At 30.6% G+C, this 21,778-nt stretch overlaps 1 protein-coding gene across 6 annotated transcripts in view; it reads right to left on the bottom strand.

Moving 5' to 3' along the window:
• The window catches only part of LOC106459327 (dmX-like protein 2), a 173,702-nt gene that overhangs the window by 104,658 nt on the left and 47,266 nt on the right, over window positions 1-21,778 (bottom strand). For all 6 annotated transcript variants that reach the window (XM_022385793.1, XM_022385791.1, XM_022385796.1 and 3 more), the window contains 8 exons: window positions 20,194-20,537; window positions 19,803-19,947; window positions 17,407-17,550; window positions 15,921-16,176; window positions 11,232-11,386; window positions 10,600-10,745; window positions 3,460-3,572; window positions 570-1,069 (listed from right to left, as the gene is read on the bottom strand). In XM_022385793.1, coding sequence (XP_022241501.1) covers window positions 570-1,069; window positions 3,460-3,572; window positions 10,600-10,745; window positions 11,232-11,386; window positions 15,921-16,176; window positions 17,407-17,550; window positions 19,803-19,947; window positions 20,194-20,537 — 1,803 coding nt within the window. The remainder of the gene's footprint in view (window positions 1-569; window positions 1,070-3,459; window positions 3,573-10,599; window positions 10,746-11,231; window positions 11,387-15,920; window positions 16,177-17,406; window positions 17,551-19,802; window positions 19,948-20,193; window positions 20,538-21,778) is intronic.

Below are 21,778 nucleotides of genomic sequence, written 5' to 3'. Positions count from 1 at the left end.
AAAAATTCCAATTTCTTCAAATAATCATCATCTCTGTAAAAAAACTATAGTTAAATTTAGATGCAAAACAATGAAATATCGTTTTTCAAATCTTGAATAAAAAGTATGAACATTCAGAATTCTACAACTTTAAAATTATTTTCATTTGATTTTCCAGAACTTCCATAATATCCTAGATTTATCCACTACTAGAAAAATTACTTTTACTGTCATATTGCAATAATTATATATATATCGTATTTCCTGGCTTAAACAAAAAAGCAAACAACACGAATATCTCCAGTTTATGTTTTATTATGTGTTAAATTTGTGATATATTATTGTTTATACTATTTCTTAAAGTCAACCATTTCACACTAAATTTTACATTCATGTTTTACAAAGAATTTAAAATTTACAAATCTAACAATTATTTAAAAACTATTGCAAATACAAAGTGTCCATTGTACAAATCAGTAAAATGTTTACATTTGCCATAATAACACAACACAGACTGTTAGAAAACATAAGTTGTTTTGTATACAAGGTTCACAAGATAATGTTCTAGTATAGAAATAATAAAATCTTACTTTTGAGCCTACTCCTACAGTGAGAAGATGAGAACCATCTTCAGTGGAAACCCAGTCAAGTTGAACAAGGGACTTCTGAGTAAGAAGCGACTGGTTTCCTTGCTCTGTTATTGTGTGACGAAGTGTATGAAGCGTGGCAAAGCTAGGAACAGATAACAGCCTATGTAGGTTGGGTGCATGTTCAAAAGGTGCATCATCATTCCCAAGCCTTTGTACAATTGTTTCAACTGTTCGACGATTCCGTACACTTGCACTGTATAGGGACCCAAAATCCAGATCTAAACTGCTTTCTGGCTGAGGTAACCCAATGTTTTTCAGATGAATTGTGTCTTCCAGTACCCATTCAGAGCCTCCAGTTGATTCGCATTCAAATATGGCAACACTTGCATTTACATACCTTCCATGAGGATTTTCTGATGAAGGTCTCATGAAAGATCTTCCATGTTTGTATGCACAAGCTATACGACCACTGTAGGCACAGCTCACTATCAATGGAATTCCTGCATAACAATAAAACCAACAAAACAGTTAACAAAACAAGCACAGTGCCAATGGAAAATCTTCCCTCATCTCTTTGTGAATGAGAAGAGTTACAATTTGTAAAGTTGGCTAAGTGTATGATACAAACATAGATTCATTTGTAACTTACACCAATTCATTTGCATTGTCTGAATTACTGTTATATGAGCAAAAACTATTAAAAGGCTATTCATTAGCTTTGAAACTGTAGGTATTGATAAAAACTATGAATATGTTTAACACATTATTTCAGTGATACAGAGACAGTAATTTTCTGATAAGCATGTAAATGACAAAACATTACTATACGAATTTTATATGATAAACAGATGCATGATGAAGACAGAGTTGTGGTATATCACAAGACTACATCTGTATTGTCAGGCAACAATTACACCACAAAATGTGTAATAGTGTCATTAAACTTGTCTAGTTACAAAATATGCTACTTGTTTATGAAACAAAACAGGGCTATGCATGTACTGATAATAAAAAAACAAAATTATAATATAAGTAGGATAATCAATCAGTATGATCCAACAGGAAATATATTTACTTAAATGTTCAAACTGAAAAATGATTGCTTGCAAATTAAATTACACAGATGTAGTTTTACTTTTAGAATTTTTGAACCAAGGAAATGCCACTGATACTTCCTGAAATTTTCCTTCTCACTCTGGAAAACATTTAATCAAATTATAATGAAACTGGCTTAAAAAATTAATAATAGTTAAATTTAATATTTCATTTTCTTAGGTTACAAAATGTTCAAGTTTGTTGAGGTACTGTTTTAAAAAACCATTAACTCTCACACAACAAAGTCGGTTGAATCAACCAGCCTTGTAACCATTTTTGTACTCGTTAAGTTTCAATGCTATAACTTTGAGTACACTTTGTATATGTTCATAAAATATGGTAGACTTTTACCAAACATCACAAATCTTTTGTACAAAAAAAATCAGATTTTTTTAATGAAGTATTTTTACTAAAGATTTGTCTGTGAATACATATACTATTTCTGTATATTAGTCCGAATGCTAAGTGATTTCAACGTTAAGATTTCAAATACTTTTCTTCATCTCAAAAATCTAAAATCTTCTAAATAAATTTCAAGAGTTTTTTTTTACAATAAAACTTTATATTTTATCTGTTATTTTCTCTACCCTGACTATATAGAAGGTTGGTCAATTTGACTAACCATATAACTACCAAAAACAAATCAAAATTAAATCTAAATTACCCTATTTTTCTTTCTAGAATGGCTTCAGATTGTAACATGAAACTACATTTGTTTGTCCCAAATAGCTTTAAACTCTTAACAGTAAACATCAATTTATAATTAAATTTTATTGTTTTATTGCCCTTTGAACCCTGTCTCACTAATATTTGCACCATTAGAAGTTGTAAATTACTTGTCAAATGTGCAGCTCACACTATCGAATTACATTACACACGAGCTACTCACAAGTGTACCTTGTGAAAAAATATTTTATTATTATAAATTTGACCTAATCTAACCCTAACTAACATGTTTCCTATTTGTACATCTTAGTTACTTTTATAATAATAAAGAAAGAATACACATGAGAAACAAGAAAAGGACTTTACTAAGTATTTTTTGCTGTCAACTGTCAATGACCCATAATCCTACTTTTTTTTTTTTAATATACTAATGGTACTACTGCACTAAATAATTTTTTTATTTAACTGAATAATGCTCCAAAAAAAAGAGAATAATAATGTGGAAAAAGCAGACAATGTCCCATAAATATCACAAATTTTCTGGCTTTCTAACTATGCAAAAAGATCTGTTAAAAATTCTGCTAAGCTGATCAATGAATTTCCCATGGGAAATCAAGCTTGAACTGAAACTGACAATTCTCTTTACAGAAAACAACGAAATATAATACATCATTTTATAGATAACCTTGGCTTTCTATTGGTAATAAATACTATGGCATTGAACATCAGAGAGACTATTGGCAATTTCTCAAAGAGGGGAGGTAACAGGTGGGAGTGACAAGACTGGTCTGGTTGTCTGTTTCATAGCTCTGTAACCAAATAAGACTGAAGGCCACAAAAATTATGCTTAGTCTGAGCAATGATGATATTATAATAAGTAATTTACATAGGTCTCTATTTTGTTTACAAATATCAGATGTGAACTGTGGTTCCAGTTACAATTCCCACTGCCATTGCAAGTTTGTTTGAAGGCAAAATGTAAATTTGCATATAGTAAATACCTATAAAGAAAACATAGTTCACTTTTCCTTTACTAAAATCCGAAAGGAATTTAATAATGAACTAAAACTAAAGACAGAATATCACTGTTATTTTTAATCTTGTTTAGTACTAATGACAGCTAGTGTACCTGGAACATGTATGGCACTTGATGTGCTCTTCAACATCATTTCCCATTCTAACCATGTGTACTTGAATGGCTCTTGTAAATCTTCTGTCTCCCTAGCTTCACATCTCCAAAATCTATACTCAGAAATATCAAATAACATTTAATATTGAAAGAATTGTCTAAAGCCATACATAGACACAAAAGATAGAAATTTCAGTTGGGAACTACATTTTGCCTTTTTCTTAAAAAAAAAAAAAATACTCACAATGGCTTAAAATATGAAAAATATTCAGTTTTTACACCATATTATTTATTTTATGTGCATAAGTTACTTTGACCAATGTTGTTACAAAATTAACAAAAGAAACAATCATTTGTATTACAATTAAATGGAAAACACCCAATTGTTTAGAAAATTAATTTATTAGCAGTATTACTTTTAGCTTAACAAATAAATCTTTATGATTAAGGTTTAGCTAAAGACCAAAACAATATCAATTCACACCACAAGAAGTGTAGCAGCAGGAGTATTGTGCCCAATGCCCAACTAGAGTTACTCATCATAAACATGATTGTTTCCTCAAATTATAATTCATATGTGGCCATAACCATACTGTTCTTTTCCACTCACTGACCTAATCAAGTATGTAAATAAATCAACCAATTGTAGCATAATAAATATAAAAGAATAATGAAACATTGATTTGTTCTTGATTATCCAATAGAAGTAAAGAGCCTTTTTATACAATAGGACAAAGTATATGATAACTTTTGTGACTATTAATAAATAAAATAAACTTATATAAAATGTGTTGTAGGTACATTTTATATGTTGACGTTCTTTTCTATTTTAGTTACTCAGACTTTTTTTTTCCCCCCGTTTGGTTTTTTATGTATACAATATTAAATGTTATGAAGGTTAATAAATTATTCTTGTTGTTATACTTTTCAAAATTCATGTTATTAGATAACCACACCTCTTCAGAACCACTTCAAACTAATATTAGGCAGTGTTTCAACAGACTACATTAGCTTGTCTGTGGATAAAACATTTGTTGTTATAGCTCTCAACCACAAACGTTTCCTATGAATTAACTAAATATTTGTAAGTTTTTTGTTAACCAGTATGTTGGAAACATCACAGATATTATGTAATAGCAAGTTTGTTTGCCCTTAAATGTTTATACAATGGTGTTTGGTTACTATACAAATATTTTTTACAGCCTCCCAAAAACTTACAATGAAAGCAACATGGTAAAAAATTACATTACTGTGTTAAACATCTTCACGGACAACACAGTATATAATAACACACAATCTACTCTAAAAAATACATTCATTAGATTCATATCATATTATTACAAGTAATTGTACGGATATTTATTAAATGTGAGATATTATAAGCAGTTTGTAGATTGAACAGTAGAGGTCAAAGTTCACATGGTAGGATCCACACATTGTACATGCAAACTACTCTGTTCATAGAGAAGTTATTACAAGTATATGGTGTGAAGATAGCTTTATCCTGATCATACATACTCCAATGCAAGTTCAATCAATTAAAACATAATAGAGATTTAAAACTACATCAGCTTTCTCTTGGCTTTTGTTAAATTCTATTCTAGCTTCTCTCAAGTTATCCTTCTGCTTTTAACAACTGCTCACCTTTGGTTTGCTCCCTTTCAACTCTGGCCATTGGACACTTTCTTTAACAAGATCACCCTTAAATTCTATAGTGAATTGAGATGAGTAGAACTAGACCTGATACACTATTGATCATATATTCACACAGGATATTCTGTGAATATCTAGCTGGAACTCGCCAGATGCTAAATAACGGGTACATTTGTATGTTTCTAACTTACAGTATTACATTTAAATAATTAAATATGTATTTCAGTTATGTATAGTATAAGCTATATTAATATGCAACATTTAATTTCTTAAATATAATAACTGCATTGGTAAAATGTGATAGGCATGGTACACGAAGCTTTACATGTGACAATTCTGCTTCTGTGCTCAGTAATATTGCTAACTAGGCCAAATCTCGGGTGTTCTTGGTTAATGGCTGGAAACACTGCTAGCAGCAAAAGCACCCAAGAGATGACCTAAAGCAAAGTGGTTGTTGAAGCTCTTTGTAATACGCCTCTTATTCATTGTTAATACTATTTATCATTAATTACAATTATTATTGTAGAATTTTCAGCAGCTCTTTAGGTAAAGCTTTAACATAATTAAAAAAATGCAACTACAACTTGGTAAACTACAAATCACAAATCATTTCAAAGCTTTTCTTCCAGAAAGATGATGTCACAATAATACTTCTAAATGAAATTTACATCATCAAAAGGTTACAGATTATTTTTAATTATTTTTTTAAAGTTAAAACAAGGATAAAAGGTGTACTGCATTGAAGAATAAAATGTGTACTTAAGTATAAAAGAACAATCCAATCACAACATAGGATGAGAGCCTAAGCATAACCCAGTGTGTCCTATTCACAGTTAATTTGAACTATCTTGACATGAAATTCAAATTTAAAGAATAATTTCCACTTAAATTTCCTCTTATATTTTGTTTTATCAAAAATAAATTTGAAAATATGAGAGATTAGAATTCAAAAACAAAAATAATTATTAATAAAATGAATTTATAATATCTTTCATTTTAAAAATGAACTTGTGTTTTGGAAAATTAAAAAAAAATTCAGTAAGCTAAAGTTTTAAACACTAAATATTTAGCTTAAGAGATTGAAATAAGTAAGTACACTCGGGTTCGGTTATACAGCAGTTTGCTACTGTGGGTTTGGATATAATGCGGATGCCTCTTGGCTCTCAAAAATTATATTATTGCCTCCTAGCAGCATTTGCCCCTCAGGATCTATATATAATCATAGAACTCAATGAAAAAGGCATGCTTGACAGCTTCTCACTCACTCACAACAATTAGAAAAGCTATCACTATTTATAATAATTGCCTTGTTCAATCCAAAATAGAACACAAAACCTAAGAATGTAAGCGAAAAGAATTAGGAAAGAAAAATGAGAATATTCATGTACTTCTACGAAAAACAGGAAGACTACTGTGATGTCACAAATGCTTGTTTATTGCATTGTTTATTAAACAATGTGGAGTTTCCAATTGTATTAAATTTAGGATATCAGTACAAGTTATCAGTTTTGGCACATTTCTGACAATTCAATCAGATTAGGACTAGAGAACATACAACATGTATAGGCCAACTGCACATCATCTTCATCACCAAAATGTCTACCATCACCATGATTGCCGAGAAGCTTGCCATCATTGACAGAACTAGAAAAAGATCGCGCCAATGCCTGATAGTAAAAGAATAAGGCATTGCCACATCATACATTATTTAGATTCCGTTGCAAACATTGTCAAATAGGCCTTTCCTTTCACGGGTCATCATTTAGTATAGTTCACATGGCTCATATGGCACAACAACTGGCAATGGGGCTGGGCTCTGTTGTCTGAACTTGGGTTCCTTTATACAGCAGTCCACATACAAGGCAGTCATGGATCTTGCCTCCCAAAATTCTTGCTATGACGAGATCCAAGTGTACATTTTTAATAGACTTATTTGAGAAACCTTCTTTATTGCTGCAATGTTTACAACTTTAATATAGATCCAAAATTGATCCATACAATTTACCCCCCCATATGTGATTTGTCCAAAATAATTTGGTGCCCTCCATGTTTCAAAAAACATTTTCCTGAGTTAATTTGGGCAAAGAGTTTCTCCCTGTATTTTTAATTATTCACACAAATTTATTCACCTTATCATGTAATACAATCAGTGCTCACTAGATGGTATTGGAAGTGCTGTTTGTGCTGATTTCTATTGGATTTATTCTGAATTATATATCATAAACTCTGGAAAAAAGCATTTCTGTTCTTTAACTCTCTCGCTACGAGCTCATTCGATTCAGCCAATTCATAACCCAAAATTAACCTTTATAGTTTCCATGAAATATTTTCACAAAAATTTCTCCATGAATATATGGAGTTCAAATGTTCACTGATCCGAGTGCAAGGCAATTTTCATGTTAAGATTAAAAATACTTTTCATCATCTGATAAATTTCAAATTTCTTTTGCACAATTTCTAAAACTTTCTAAATAATTACAAACATTTTTTTTCAGTAAAAATATATATTTTACCTGTTATTTTCTCTACCCTAACTCTGTATGGGATTGGTCAATTTTACTGACCTCATAACCACCAAAAAAAACAAAACAAAATTACCCATTACCCCTTTTTTTCTTTCTAGAATGACTAAATTGTAACATGAAACTATTTCTTTATCCTTTAAACTTGTAACAGTATACATCTGTTTATACTTTAATTTTATTGTTGTATTGCCCTTTGAACCTGTCTAATATTTGCACCATACAAGTTGTCACTCAGCCACTCGTGATAAGTAAATTACAGAAGAGGGGATGCCCAGAGAAAAATGTCACAATTTTCATACTAGGGGAAATTCAGGAATATTTTTTACATATTGGCTTATAATAATACGAACTTAAAGCTTATAGGCTATTAAAATTTGGATTATTAGCAATATTTTTTTTTGTTATATTTATTTTCCAACTTTTGTTTCTTTTTCACATTTCATATAACTCAGTTAACTTTTCCACACACTCCCTGGGCATTTCATCTTTGGTATTTCCTGGATAGCACGCCCACCTTTCTGACAATGCTTCTCGACAAAGTGTAGTAGTTACACCTCCTACACTGCTTATATCCACTTCAGGATGATTACAGTGGACCAGAGACAGTGCTTGGCTAATAGCTAGTGATTGAGCAGCATTCCCAACTCAGAATTTGCATGTCGATGAGATGTAAATAATGGTGGCTTGGGGGATGTAAATGACAACCTCGTTTCAATATTGAGTTCATTTGCTCCACATGCATTAAGCTTGGATGCTACAACAACTTCTGCCTTGGATATATTGGATGAGCAAATGATTTTAGCAGCATTAATCACCCATTGAACCTCGTCTGCTTCGGCTTCCGGTTTTTGCTTTGAACTTTTTTCACTAACATTAGACCATTCAACAGATTGGCATCAAGTACCTTTCTGGTAGTGCCTGCAATTTCAACTCTAAATGTTAAGGCCTTGTATACGTCCATTTCTGTCTTCCAGAAATGAGTTGAATGCCAAATTAAAATATGAAAAGCGGGTATCCAGTCTCCCTCTACCAGTTTGAGGCTCCGTATAAATTCACTTCTCGAAATGGAGCTAACTGATTACAGAAAAGGCATCATCAGGTACCCGATGAGGCCTTTACTGGTGAAACCATGGCCATTAATAAATAAAAGTTTTTGTGAAACATACAATTGTCTTTGACTTTTCCTCAATTCTGTAACAATGGAGTTTCATTAACTCTCCCAATTTGACCGAGTCACGTGACCTTCTGTACTCGTTTAAAGTTGATATAAATTTAATACTTATAACTATATATTGGGTATATCTTCACGAAATGTGGCAGTCTTTCAGATAATATTACTAGTCTTTCACATATAAAAAGTCATATTTCTTAGTGAGTATTTCTAATAAAATAAAGTTTTGTCCATGAATATATTGAGTATTTGCTTTGAATAGGTCGTATACAAAGTAATTTTCATGTTAAAATTAAAAATACTTTGTCATCTCAAAAATCTCAAATTTCCTTTGTGTAATCCCTAAAACCTCCTAAATTCATTTAAAACATTTTTTTATAGTTTATATGTTATTTTCTCTACCCTATCTCAAAATGGTATCAGTCAAATCGACCGACCTCGTTACCACAAAAAAAAACGAAATTAACCTTCTTTTCTTTCTAGAATGACTTCAAATTGTAACCTGAAACTACATTCATTTATCCTAACATTATACATGTATCTATAATTAAATTTTATTGTTTTATTGCCCTTTGAACTGTATCTAACTGCTATCCCCGCCATAAGTTGTAAATCACTCTGAGAACATGCAACTCACGTTATGTTATCGAATTACATTACCCACAAGCTGCTTGTGTGCATGCCTCGTGAACCATTTTAATCATATTATTATTACTTATTTTACCTAATCTAGTCTTAAATAACTTGAAAAAATGCGTACTTTTAATTTTAGTTACTTTTATAATAATAAATAAAGAATAAATATGAAAAACAAGAAATAAAGTACTTACCCAATCTTCTTTCTTGCCCTCGATTGTGGAAGAGAGTTAAGCCTGATTTTTTTTGAGTGATTATAGTAAAGCACTTAACAATTTTTATTTAATTAAATAATACACCAAAGAATATACTCCAATAACATGCAAAAAAGTAGACAAATTCACTTACTTCTAAAAATTTTCCTGGCTTTCTAACTATACGACAAAAGCCGTTACAAATTCATCCAAGCTAGTTGTTAACTTTCCTATGGGAACAATGTTAATACTTCAAGTGAAATTGACAGTTCTGTTCAGAACACAACGTTTTACAATACACCATTTGATAGATGAAAACCTCAATTTTCTATTGGTTATAAGTAATATATAATGAAATGTAAGAGAGAACTATCAACAAATTGTGAAAGAGAGGATGTGACAAGTGGGTGTGGCAGGAGGGGTTTGATTTTCTGTTCGATAGCTCTGTAACCAAACAAAATTATAGGCTATGAAAATTATGATCTGTTTGAGCAATAATGATTTTATAGAGAGTATTTTACGTTTAATTTTGTACATTTGAGGGGTGATGGATAAAATAGGGATGATGACATGCCAAGACAAAATGTGTTAAGTGTTGCACTAGTGGAATTTTTTTTTTTATATATATTTCCTTGTAGAATTAAGAACTTAAAACTTGTATACTATTAAAATATGGATTATTAGCTAAGATTTTAAGCTATTCTAATTGGTATAACAAACAAAAGGTAGTTTAATAAAATTGTGAATGTACGACACTAAAACTTTGTGTCATGTGCAGTAAAGTGTACCTGGGCTGATAGGGTTAAGTAAGGACGGGTTCAAGTGTCAATTATAGATTACAGAAATGTTTAATCAAACCAGATATATTCAACTGAAATGCTAAACTGCCTCTTAACACTCGTATATAAATTTTGCAAATAATTTTAAACATGACAAAGACCAAAGCCCTCAATTTAAGTACCTGACTTTTCCATCAGAGCAAGCAGTAGACATCAGGTATGGAGCAAAACAGGCTGGATAAATGTTCGAGGAACTCAGGTGACCTGCTGCTGGGGCAGCATGAATAACATCTACATCTTCTGGCAGGGAAAGAACTTCAGTGCATATCTAAAGAAAAACATCTTACTTGTCACAGAAAATAAACCACAACTTTATGAAACTTTAAATTCTTTATCTGACTCTGTAATTACACAATTATTCTCAAACTGGAATTATTATGTCCTTTCGCAAGAATTAATAAAACTTTTCACACTAGAATTAATATCAAAATCAATAAGTTCTGAACATTAATATCATAATTTACAACACACTATTCTCTCATTATTTCTTTTTACTCAGAATCGATAGTAACAATCAATAAACCAATAATTAATCAATGTTGCTGAAAAACACTTCTAACAGTGACTAGCATATTGTACCTACATCTGTATGCTGAATCATGCTTCTCAAAATCAACAGTAAAGTTTACAAATCTAGTTAAATTATGCACCGAGAAAAAACAGTGAATGAAATCTGTTCCTAAACTGCTATACAAATTACACCTATCAAAATATTCAAAACAGCCCAAGTGTTTAATAAAAATAAACTGTAAACCTTTTTTGTTGTAATTCTCAGAGGCTGAGCGTGAGGTGATAAAAAACTAGTACCACCTGTTGGCTCAGGTGTATTACTTCTTGATGAGTGGTTGGAATGATCACTATCTTGAACGAGATTGCTGTCAGGTACATAACTGAAATTCTGCCCATCACCTGAAAATATACATAACATCTAGCTACATAAAATAATAATAATAAATAAAGACAAACTCAAATATACAGATACAAGCTACCTTTGACAGAATATGGTACCTAAAAGTTCAGCCAATTTAATAAATACCAAGTTAAAGGTTCAAAATTTTTTTTTTTGCAAAAAAAGGTGACTTTCTGAAAAACTATGTAAAAGATTTAAAATTAAAATAAAGAAAAACCTGTATTGCTGACAGTGATCTATGAATATCAGCTTCTTACATTGTAAGTAGGTAACATTGCTCTCATCATATTTCATTCCAAAAATAAAACATTTAATGTTCGTTGTTTCAAATATTTCTAATAAAAATTTGTTATTTAATATGCAGTTATCAACACTCACACTCTGAATAGTTCACCTGCAAGGTGATTTTCATGTTGGGTATAAAAATACTACTTACTACCTTGCAGTTTTCACATTTCATTTGCATAATCTCTAGAACCTCCTAAACGAATATCAAGAGTTTTTGAGGTAAATGTTTATATTTTATTTTCCATTTTCTCTATCATATTATTAACTAGCTATTATCATCAACGTGCAGTGCAATAAAGTGTTTAAAATTAAGAAATGGAAATATGTAACTACCTTTTATCTCTTCGTTGCATAATTTTAAAATATCTTTTTTGGGTCATATGCATAATTTGAAGTCTTTACCTTTTCACGATTTTTTTAATATTTTTAATGTTTTATTTTCATTTCCAATTTCTTTTCTTTTATTTTTTTCAACTCGACACATTTCAACGGGTCCCCATGAGTAATATAACATTATGATCTGCAGAGAGTCTGGTTTAGCCTAGGATAAAATGTTTACACACTTCTTTTTATAACCCATGATCAGCAATGCAATGAGTAGAAAAACTTAAATAATCATAAGAGCTTTCAACTATGAATTTTAAAACAAATAATACATAATTAACTAAAATATAAAAGTAAAACCTAAATGTAATTTAACTGTCTATTAAAGTAATATGTGTAAGGCAAGAAAATATAGCGAAGTGCTAGGGACCACACTCAACAATGGACAGAGTTTAATTTCACCTCATTTGTAAATGGATATATACACCTACATTTACTGTTAACTTGATGACATTCCAATGGAAAGTTTGCTCTTTCTATTGGTTATAAGCATGGCATTCATGTTAAAACTGTCACTTAGCAGCTTCATTTCTAATTTTGAAGTGAATGTGGCTTATCTTTAACTGAAAAATTATGTTTTCCTCCAAGATAAGTTTTTGGAATTTGACTTGATTTACTCATAAGAAAGCTGTATACTTGTACTGTGAACATCTGCAAAAACACATCTAGTTACACTTATTTCTTGTATATTAGCTCTAAAGTTCAGACATCTTGAATCATGAGATAATCAAGTTACAACAAACCAAAATATCTAATTATTGTTTTAGATGTTGCTTTTGAAATAAAGGAATAAAACTTAGATACCATAAAACTTTGAATTAGAACATACCTGATAATGCTAACTTCATTGAAATATATTGATAGTAAAGTGGTTTAATTAAATTTAGAACGTAATGCAGTAACAAGTGCAGAAAGGAATTTAAAAATGGAGCCAATCGTTATAGGGTTAAAAGGTAAACCCTCATAGCTCTAAACTTATTTCTTAACTTCTACAGTATTCAAAAAATTTCTAAGTAAAAATAACCCTTAACAAACAAGTTAACTTAAATTCAATGTTAAATTCAAAAGTGTCAAACCATGAAACTAAAAATAACCAACTGATACAATCATTTCACTAATAATTATTCAGGTAAAACTACAGCTATCAAAATATTGATATCACTTTGCATTATTGCACTCATTTTGAAATATCTTACTGAATACAAGTGAACGAAACAGAATTGAAAAGTTAAAATCTTAAGTTACATGACTGTTACATTTAAATCTATTAACAAAATACTGTTCATACACTGTCCAATAAGACAGCATACTTAAATATACTCTTCATTAAAAAATAAAAGTATGTTACAATGTTAATATTCAATGTAGAATTTAATAGCAAATAAATAAGAAATCTTGTATCTATCCACAACTACACCTAGAAAATTAACAAAAATTGCTGAAATTCATTTATAATATTAATTTGTCATTTAAAATTTTCACAAAATATTTTTCTGCTAGTACAGTAATTCTGCATATAACACAAAACTGTATAAAATTATTTAATCATATTTCTTTTTCAAAGCATAAAGGAACAATCAATCATTGATTAAAAACTGGAAACTTTACCTGTGCTGGACACTAACACGTGCTTGGTCATGTTGACCTACTGAATATCTAACAACATGTACTTCATAACTTATAAAAGTCTATATGATCTAATAAGAATATGAGCTTCATAATGTATGGTGTCAAAATCTGCTATACTTATTAATATGGGCTTTACAATTTACAAACATGCTAAAAAACAATTTTTTGCATCTTGGTATAAAATTTTAAGAATACATAAAATGTTTGTTACAAGAAAAAAAAAAATCCTAGGCTTTCATATTAATTAAAATGTATAATCTTTGAATGTCACAAGTAATAACTTATTCCAAAATATAGCTTATACTTTTAAAACAATTAAGTTAGAATACAACAGTTTCATTTTCTGTTAAATGCTTTAAACAACTTTCTAGTGCTTTATAAAGCAACAAATTGTCTATATTTCAGGGCAATGAGGAAGTTTAAAGTACCCCCCCCCCCCAAACTCTATACCTGGCTCTTCTTGGACAATTGGAGTCAATACATTCACTAATACCCTAGATAAATCCCCGTTATTTCATATACTCCAAATTGAACAGACATGCAAAAACGTAAACACAACTGTAAAATTTAAAAATATAACATTATCCCCTACATATTCCATCAATTCTGTCTTATCTTAAAGAATGAAAAACAAGTTTCCCATCTCCACATTTTCCAATTCCAGTTATGTATTTTGTGGGATAAGTTCAGCCTACAAAAAAATTAAATCTAAAAATGGGCTATAGCTTCTAGAATATACCTTGTATAATTAGTTAAATATAATATTGTTGCAATTGGTACATCAAACCAAGACTGTAGTTAGGAGCCATTTTATTAGTTATTATAAAATTATATACATATATAACTACAAAAAAAATTCTAGAAATTATTAGACTATATAACTTCAAAATCTGAAAGACAACAGCACCACTTGTGTATCTGTTGCACATTCAGTGTATAACACGAAACAAAGTGTACAAGAGCCTTTTCATAAAACGTGAAACCTGAATTAGCTCTCTCTCAATTTGGCTGAGTTCATGGCCCCAAATTGGCCTTTAGTTTCCATACTATAACTTCTAATATCTTTTGTGTATCTTCACGAAATTTTGCAAGCTTTCAGTAAACATCACAAGTCTTTTGTAGACAAAAATTTAATTTTTAATTAAGTGTTTTTACTACAAATTTCTCCATGAACATATGGAACCAAAGTGTTGATTACTCCAAGTGCAAAGTGATTTTCATGTTAATATTAAAAAATACTTATCTTGTTTTGAAGATTGTCAAATATAACTTAAGTAATCTCTAAAACCTGCTAAGTAAAATTCAAACGTTTTTTTCAGTAAAATTTCATGTTATTTTCTCTACTCTAGCTCTATATGGGTTGGTCAATTTGACTGATTTTTTAACCACCACGAAAAAAAATGAAAAATCTAACTTACCCTTTTTTTCTTTCTAGAAAGACTTCAACTTGTAACAGAAAACTACATTTGTTTATCCTGAATAACAAAGCTTGTAACATTATATATCCATTTTTACTTAAATTTTATTCTTTTATTGTCCTACAAATTGTAGCTCACACTACCCTATTGAATTACATAATGCTTGAGTTACTCTCCAGCTTCTCACAAGCATACCCCAAGAAAAATTTTCATGTTTCTAATTTTTACATTTTAGTTACTTTTATGATAATAACTAAAGAATACACATGAATAACAAAAATATAATACTTATCTAGACAATTCTCTTTACATAAAACAATGTGATATAATACATCATTTGATAGAAAAAACCTTGGCTTTCTAATAGTTATAAATAATATAGTATTAAACATCAAAGAGAAATATTGGCAATTTGTAAATAGGATGTAATGGGTGGGCATGGAAAGTGGGTCTGATTTTCTAGCTTATGGATCCATAAACAAATAAGATTGAAGGCAATAAAATTTATGCTTTACCTTAGAAATAACAATATTATCACGAGTATTTTACATTAAATTTCATACTTCTTGGAGAGGTGATAAATTATAGAAGAGGGAATACCTCATACTTGGGGAGATTAATTAAATTTTCAATGTAACTCTAAAAAATTGTGACATGAGCAAGGACCTGTCTGTGGCGAGAGGGTTAATAACAAGATGTTAAAATTATTCTAAAATAATAATATATTTATTGAAATTTCCTAAAATTTATGGAAAACAAGCATCTATATTTTAATTCCAAAATCTATACTGTAGTTACTGAAAAAAAGACTCACCTTCAATTGATTGAGATGCAATTACTAGCCTCCACATGTGAAGAATTGACAAACCTTCCTCATTTTTCTCCAACACAACCAAATAAAATGGTTCTTCAAACACAGAGCTGTGCTGCAAGTCAACAACAGCTTGAAGACTAGGCTCAACAAGGCCCATGACCTTTCCTTCACTTTTACTGCTGTGTTTGGACATGGATTTATCTCCTGTAATTAGTTGTTCTTGGAATACATGTAGTAACTGTGTGTTCTTCCAATCCTGTCAAATTTTCAATGTACTATGGTTAACTCAGTCAGTCTTTACAACTTCCACAGTAAAAAAAATTATAATTATGAATCTTTCTTTTCATATCATTGTACAATTTCAATGTAAACTTATTACAAAAACCCAATAATTCACATGCTTTCAGAAGGAAAGTCTACCTTTTAAGTGAATTCAGGTTCTTTTGAAGTTTCTGAGTTCAGGTTTTGTTTATTATATGTTAACTATGTTTGTGGTACCAGATGCTTTCCATTCCTACCATCAAAGTGTAAATAAATATAGATTTTCAGAGAGATTTTTAAATCCACAGAATTTAAATCTGTTGCTTTACATCTTCATTATTATGTCATATAAGCCAATTATAGGAAAATTAAAATTTTTTGGAAAGACATAAAAATGACCTAAACTAGATAAGATGCTACTTGCCTTATTTCTAGCATCTTATTTCTTGATCTCTTCAGGAAGTCTAACCTATTACACACTAATTCCATAATGTAAGGTATCACTGTACACAATATAAATATGAACTTTGGGTAGAAATTCCTGTAATATAATACTTCCAGACGGGGTCAATTTTAGGCACCATAAACACTTACAAATCACCACAATCCAATTCTTGACAGGGGTGCTCAGAAATGGCTGTTTCTCTTCACCCTGCTCACGAGATTGGTTAACTTTGTACGAGAAATTATGGTCTTCTAGCAGAGTGTAAAGTGTTTTGGAGTAAGATGATAGGTTGATGCTGCCTCAAATGGAAAAAAGCCATGAGGAGGCTTCAACTGTATTACTTTTAAACTGTGTAGTCAGAGGCTACGAAGATGATCAGGAGCAAGGTGACCGGATATTCAAATTATTACAAAAAATTGTGAACAACCTTCCATACAAAAATACATACAAGAAAATTGAAAAAACTTGTGAACTAAGCATTGGTTTTCTATTGCATTCTTTCTTATTGTTTTCTCATTTTCTTATATTTACCATAATATTTATTTGGCACAAGTATTTTGGATTACTTTTATATTTGTTCAATCATAGGTTCTCTATTGTTCAGCTGTACAGACAAAACAGTAATCAAATTTCATCACCTCGTGAGATTTAGAAAAAATAATGGATTCTAGGCTAAAGCTGATGTGAGAAAGAAACAAAAATGTTGATTTTTCTCCAAATATAAGAGCACAAAAGTAAAATTAATCCTGTTATATACTCATCACAAAATATAGAGCTTACATGGGTGGCATCAGATATAGCATCTAATTCAATGATACATCCTGGTCGGGAAGTTGATTGTGAGCTGATGATCTTGAAAGTTTCTTGCAGGCTAAGTTGTCTATATCCTATGTCTGAAGAGGTGCTGCTAGACATACTGAAATCCTAAAACACAAGAACTTTATCCATTTACATTCCCTAACAATTTTATATGTTGATCTCTGTCTACATCTGTTATCTTTATATTTTCTAAAACAACATAGCAAACAAAAAACTTGGTGCTATTTCTATTTTTAATTTAGCTTTCTCCTCTAGCTTTTATTTACATATATTTCCATCAAGTTTACATTACTTGGGTTACATGTTTGTCTGGCCAAGAAAGCTTTTCAATACCAACTATTTTTTTATTACATGATTTTATTTTGCTTGAGACTTTACAACCTGCAATTTGGTCTTATTACTCTTAAAATAACAAGTATTAATTCTGTTAACTCTAAGCATGGGCTCGGTCCCAGGGACTGACCTCCTAACCATTTTGTGGTTGCTACAGTTTTCATTCTATAACTCTTATAAATTAGTAAGCATATCTTAACGAACAGGAACATCGAGAGCCAGCATGGGTCCCGGGGCAAACATCCTCGCCGGGCCCCTTTCTCTCTAACATTTTCAAGAATTTATTAAAAAGAAGATCCTAAATTAGGACAGCAACAGTTCATAAACCAGACAAAATCATAGCATCAGCCGTTTTTACCACAAAGTATAAGCGTAAAAACATTAATAAAGTAACAACAAATATCTGTTAAATCTATAAAGTAACAAATACATATTAATTATTACTCAAATTATTATTTCATTCGTTCTTAATGTAGCGTCTATATGCAAAGAAAAGCCAAAAACTATGGTTTTTTATCATTAAATGAAGATATAGTCTAAAGATGCTTTGCAGGCTTTACGGCATAACCAGGTTTCATTCACCCAGGCCCCTGGGCAGTTGCCCCCTTTGAAATAGAATAATAAAATCACATGAAAGCAGTAATAGGAATGAAGTTATGGTAAATAGTTTGTTTTTGGAATTTCATACAAAGCTAAATGAGGGGCTATCTGTGCTAATTATCCCTAATATGACAGACTAGAGGGGAACAACATCAACTCTTGGACCACTTTTACCAACAAAAATTGGGATTGACCATCAGATTATAATGCTTCCAGGACTGAAAGGGCAAGCATGTATGGTGATAGGATTTGTACTAATGACCTGCAAGCTGAGTCGAGCACCTTAATCACCAGGCCCTAAATAATTGTAATTGTCTGTTACAATCTGCAGTCATTCTTGAAAAATAAAAGGAATTTTTATTTTCTTTGATATTTTCAACTTCTCATTCACTGTACATAGGTTGATTTCACTACAGTTAGTGAAGTTTTACATTAAAAAAAAATTATATTCATTCAGATTTTAGTTATGCAAATTAAATATGAAAATTGTAAGATGAAAAAATATTTTTATTCTTGGCATGAAAGTTACTTTTCATTCAGACTGAAATTATTAAAGGTTTCATAAATTCCTGGACAAATCTTTAGTAAAAATTCTTTATTAAAAAAATATGATTTTTTGTGTGAAACATACTTGTAATATCTACTAAAAGTCTGTAAAATTTTGTGAAGATACACTTACTAAATTCAGAGCTACAGTACGTATAACTTCATGGTAAAATGGTGATTACAAGGTTGTTTAAATTGACTGAGTTTGTGTCAATATGGTTAAATGTTTAGGTTGTATTTCTAACTAAATGCAACAAAAGCCTAATAATAAAAAAAAGAACTGTCACTAAATATTCCACCAGACAAGAATAAGTAATGTTTTTTCTTTAAGTGTAAAGCTACACAATGGGTTATCTGTGCTCTGTCCACCTCAGCAAATTGAACTCCAGATTTTAGTGATAAGTTTGAAGACTTACTGCTGACTAACTGAGGGTCAAAAATGCAATACTGATCACAGTAACGTCTTCAAGTATGTGCTATGTATTTTCTATAGTTCAATGAAAAATGTTAAAGAAAGATTATGAATTCAGAGCTAATGTTTACACTTTGTCCGAGAAGTAATGAAACTTGGGCATAAGAGTTATACTGACCCAATATTCTGGGACAAATAGTAAAAAAATAGTTATCTAGGTGTTTTATTTTTGCAGACAAAATTAGAAGTTCCTAGAAGCAAAGTAAACCTGTAAAAAATATTACATATTTTATCTATATAAACTGATATTCTTGATTGTTAAGTATACAAAAACATTTTGATCAACAGCATATTAAATAGATGAGTAAAATGCATATTAGTTCAACAGTTAGTTAGAATGATAGGACACTTATTAACATTTTAATATTATTAATAAAAGGCTTGAAAGAAATAAGGTTCAAATTACTGAGTCTCTCTGTTTTCTTTCTGCAGATGAAACTTCAGCCAAAAGAGTCCTGGCATCAATAACAGCTTGATAGATTCTAAGTTGCTGACCATCAGATGCCACAAAACATGCACTTGGAGAGTTCGAGATACTTCCTAGAGTTGTGCTGAAAAGGGTTTATTGAAATATTTCACTGACAAGAATTTCTGTTAATTTATTTGTACTATCATAATTATTCAAACTTTAAAAGATTTTTTGTCATAAAAGAAAAATAAATGTTATATTAAGATTGTCAACTAAATCAAAATAATTTTAATTACAAAACATAGAATCCATATTTGAAACCTATATTATTTGACCCGAAATACGTAACCTGTTAATTCTTTCAATAACTATAATTAAGAACACTAACCTAGGAAGTAATGTTGGGATCCATGCTATATTAGCAAAAGCAGCAGTTTCAAGAGAGTTTATTCGTGCTAGCTCTGTTACTCCACCTGACTTAGAAAGGGGTCCAACTGGGTCCACCTTCCACAGAATCAGTTCACTACAAAAACCAATTTGCGGCATACCAGTAGGAGGATAACAATCTGGTGAACTGGGAGTCACGGGAGTGGAATGATTTCCTGACCCATTTCTTCCAGGAAGATTGTGATGAGAGGTGGTCAACAGCAATGGCAAAACTGGATGACATGTGATATCATTAATACGGAAACGGTGACCACATATTCGTTTTCCATGGCTAATACTCAAAATCTGGTGAAAATGGCAAAAAAATCACTATATAAATATCTACTTTTTCTATTTTGTTATCAAATATGTACATTAAGTAACAATTTGTCTCCTTGGAAACACTATTTTATGGTATAATTGATTGAAGAGATCATTTTATTTTTTCCTATATTTAAATCAAACCTTTCATTCTGAAACAGTAGATTACAGTTATATTCAGATTTAGTACAAAACTGTTAAAAAGCTGTATTGAATACTTTAACGTTTCTTGTATTTTGGTGAATAATAATTATGAGTAAAGTACACTTGTTATCCAATAACAGATTCCAGTTCACAGCAGTAAATATTTACTGAATTTTTATCTGAACAATTTGTAAACGATGATGCAGCCGTCTGCTTCAGCACAGATACAAGTTGTGGTGCCAAAGCAAACTATATATTTGGTTTACAGCATTTTCATAATCACTTAACACTGCAAAGCTACCATAGTTAGACTACAAATACATCTATAAAAAAAGACATTCTTAAGGGAAATATCCAAACAGCAGAACTGTTAAACAACTAGAGCCAAAAAACACATTCTGAAAGTGGGAGCCTTCAATGTTTTCTAAAGAAATAAAACAAAACTTGCACAGTAATGAGCTTGAAATCACATCCCAGGTCAATTCAATGCAATGCTTTATCTTATCATAAAAGGGACCCTTCAATAACCCCACCAAAAACAAAACAAAGCCATAAAGTTGGGCATATTGCCTGTTGTTGTTAGCAAGATAATAAACAAAGATTTGAAGTGGATGAAGCTCGGGAACCAAAAGTTAAACTTTGAGAAACACCTCAAATAAAACAGCTGTTTTTACGAGAAAAATTAATAAAGAACCTAGAATCATATCAATCTAATTTCACCACATACCTGTCAAGTCCCTGAATAAATCTCCAATTAGCTTTTACATTTGTTATCTGCTTAAATGTGTTCTTTTAAGACAACATCTGTGACATTTTTATCAAGATGTTTGATCTAAGATTAACCTTCTGTCCCTTGCAGAAAGTATGTACAAAATGTTTATACAGCTCATCTTTCTTATGACACAAAAATATTTATTTACTCCCTAGTTTTTAGAATGATGAGTACTCCTTCATTAAGGATTGAAAGTATAAGAAATAACTTTTCATGTCTTCAAACCCCAGACAAAGGCTTTTTACAACAGACACTATATATATATATATATATAACGCCCACATTGCACTGAGGTACATGATCTACCTGA

This window comes from Limulus polyphemus, unplaced genomic scaffold (genome assembly GCF_000517525.1).
Source record: "Limulus polyphemus unplaced genomic scaffold, Limulus_polyphemus-2.1.2 Scaffold593, whole genome shotgun sequence".
Classification (NCBI taxonomy): domain Eukaryota; kingdom Metazoa; phylum Arthropoda; class Merostomata; order Xiphosura; family Limulidae; genus Limulus; species Limulus polyphemus.
Note: the sequence above shows the minus strand (reverse complement) of the source record. Positions and strands in the feature narration are given on the sequence as shown.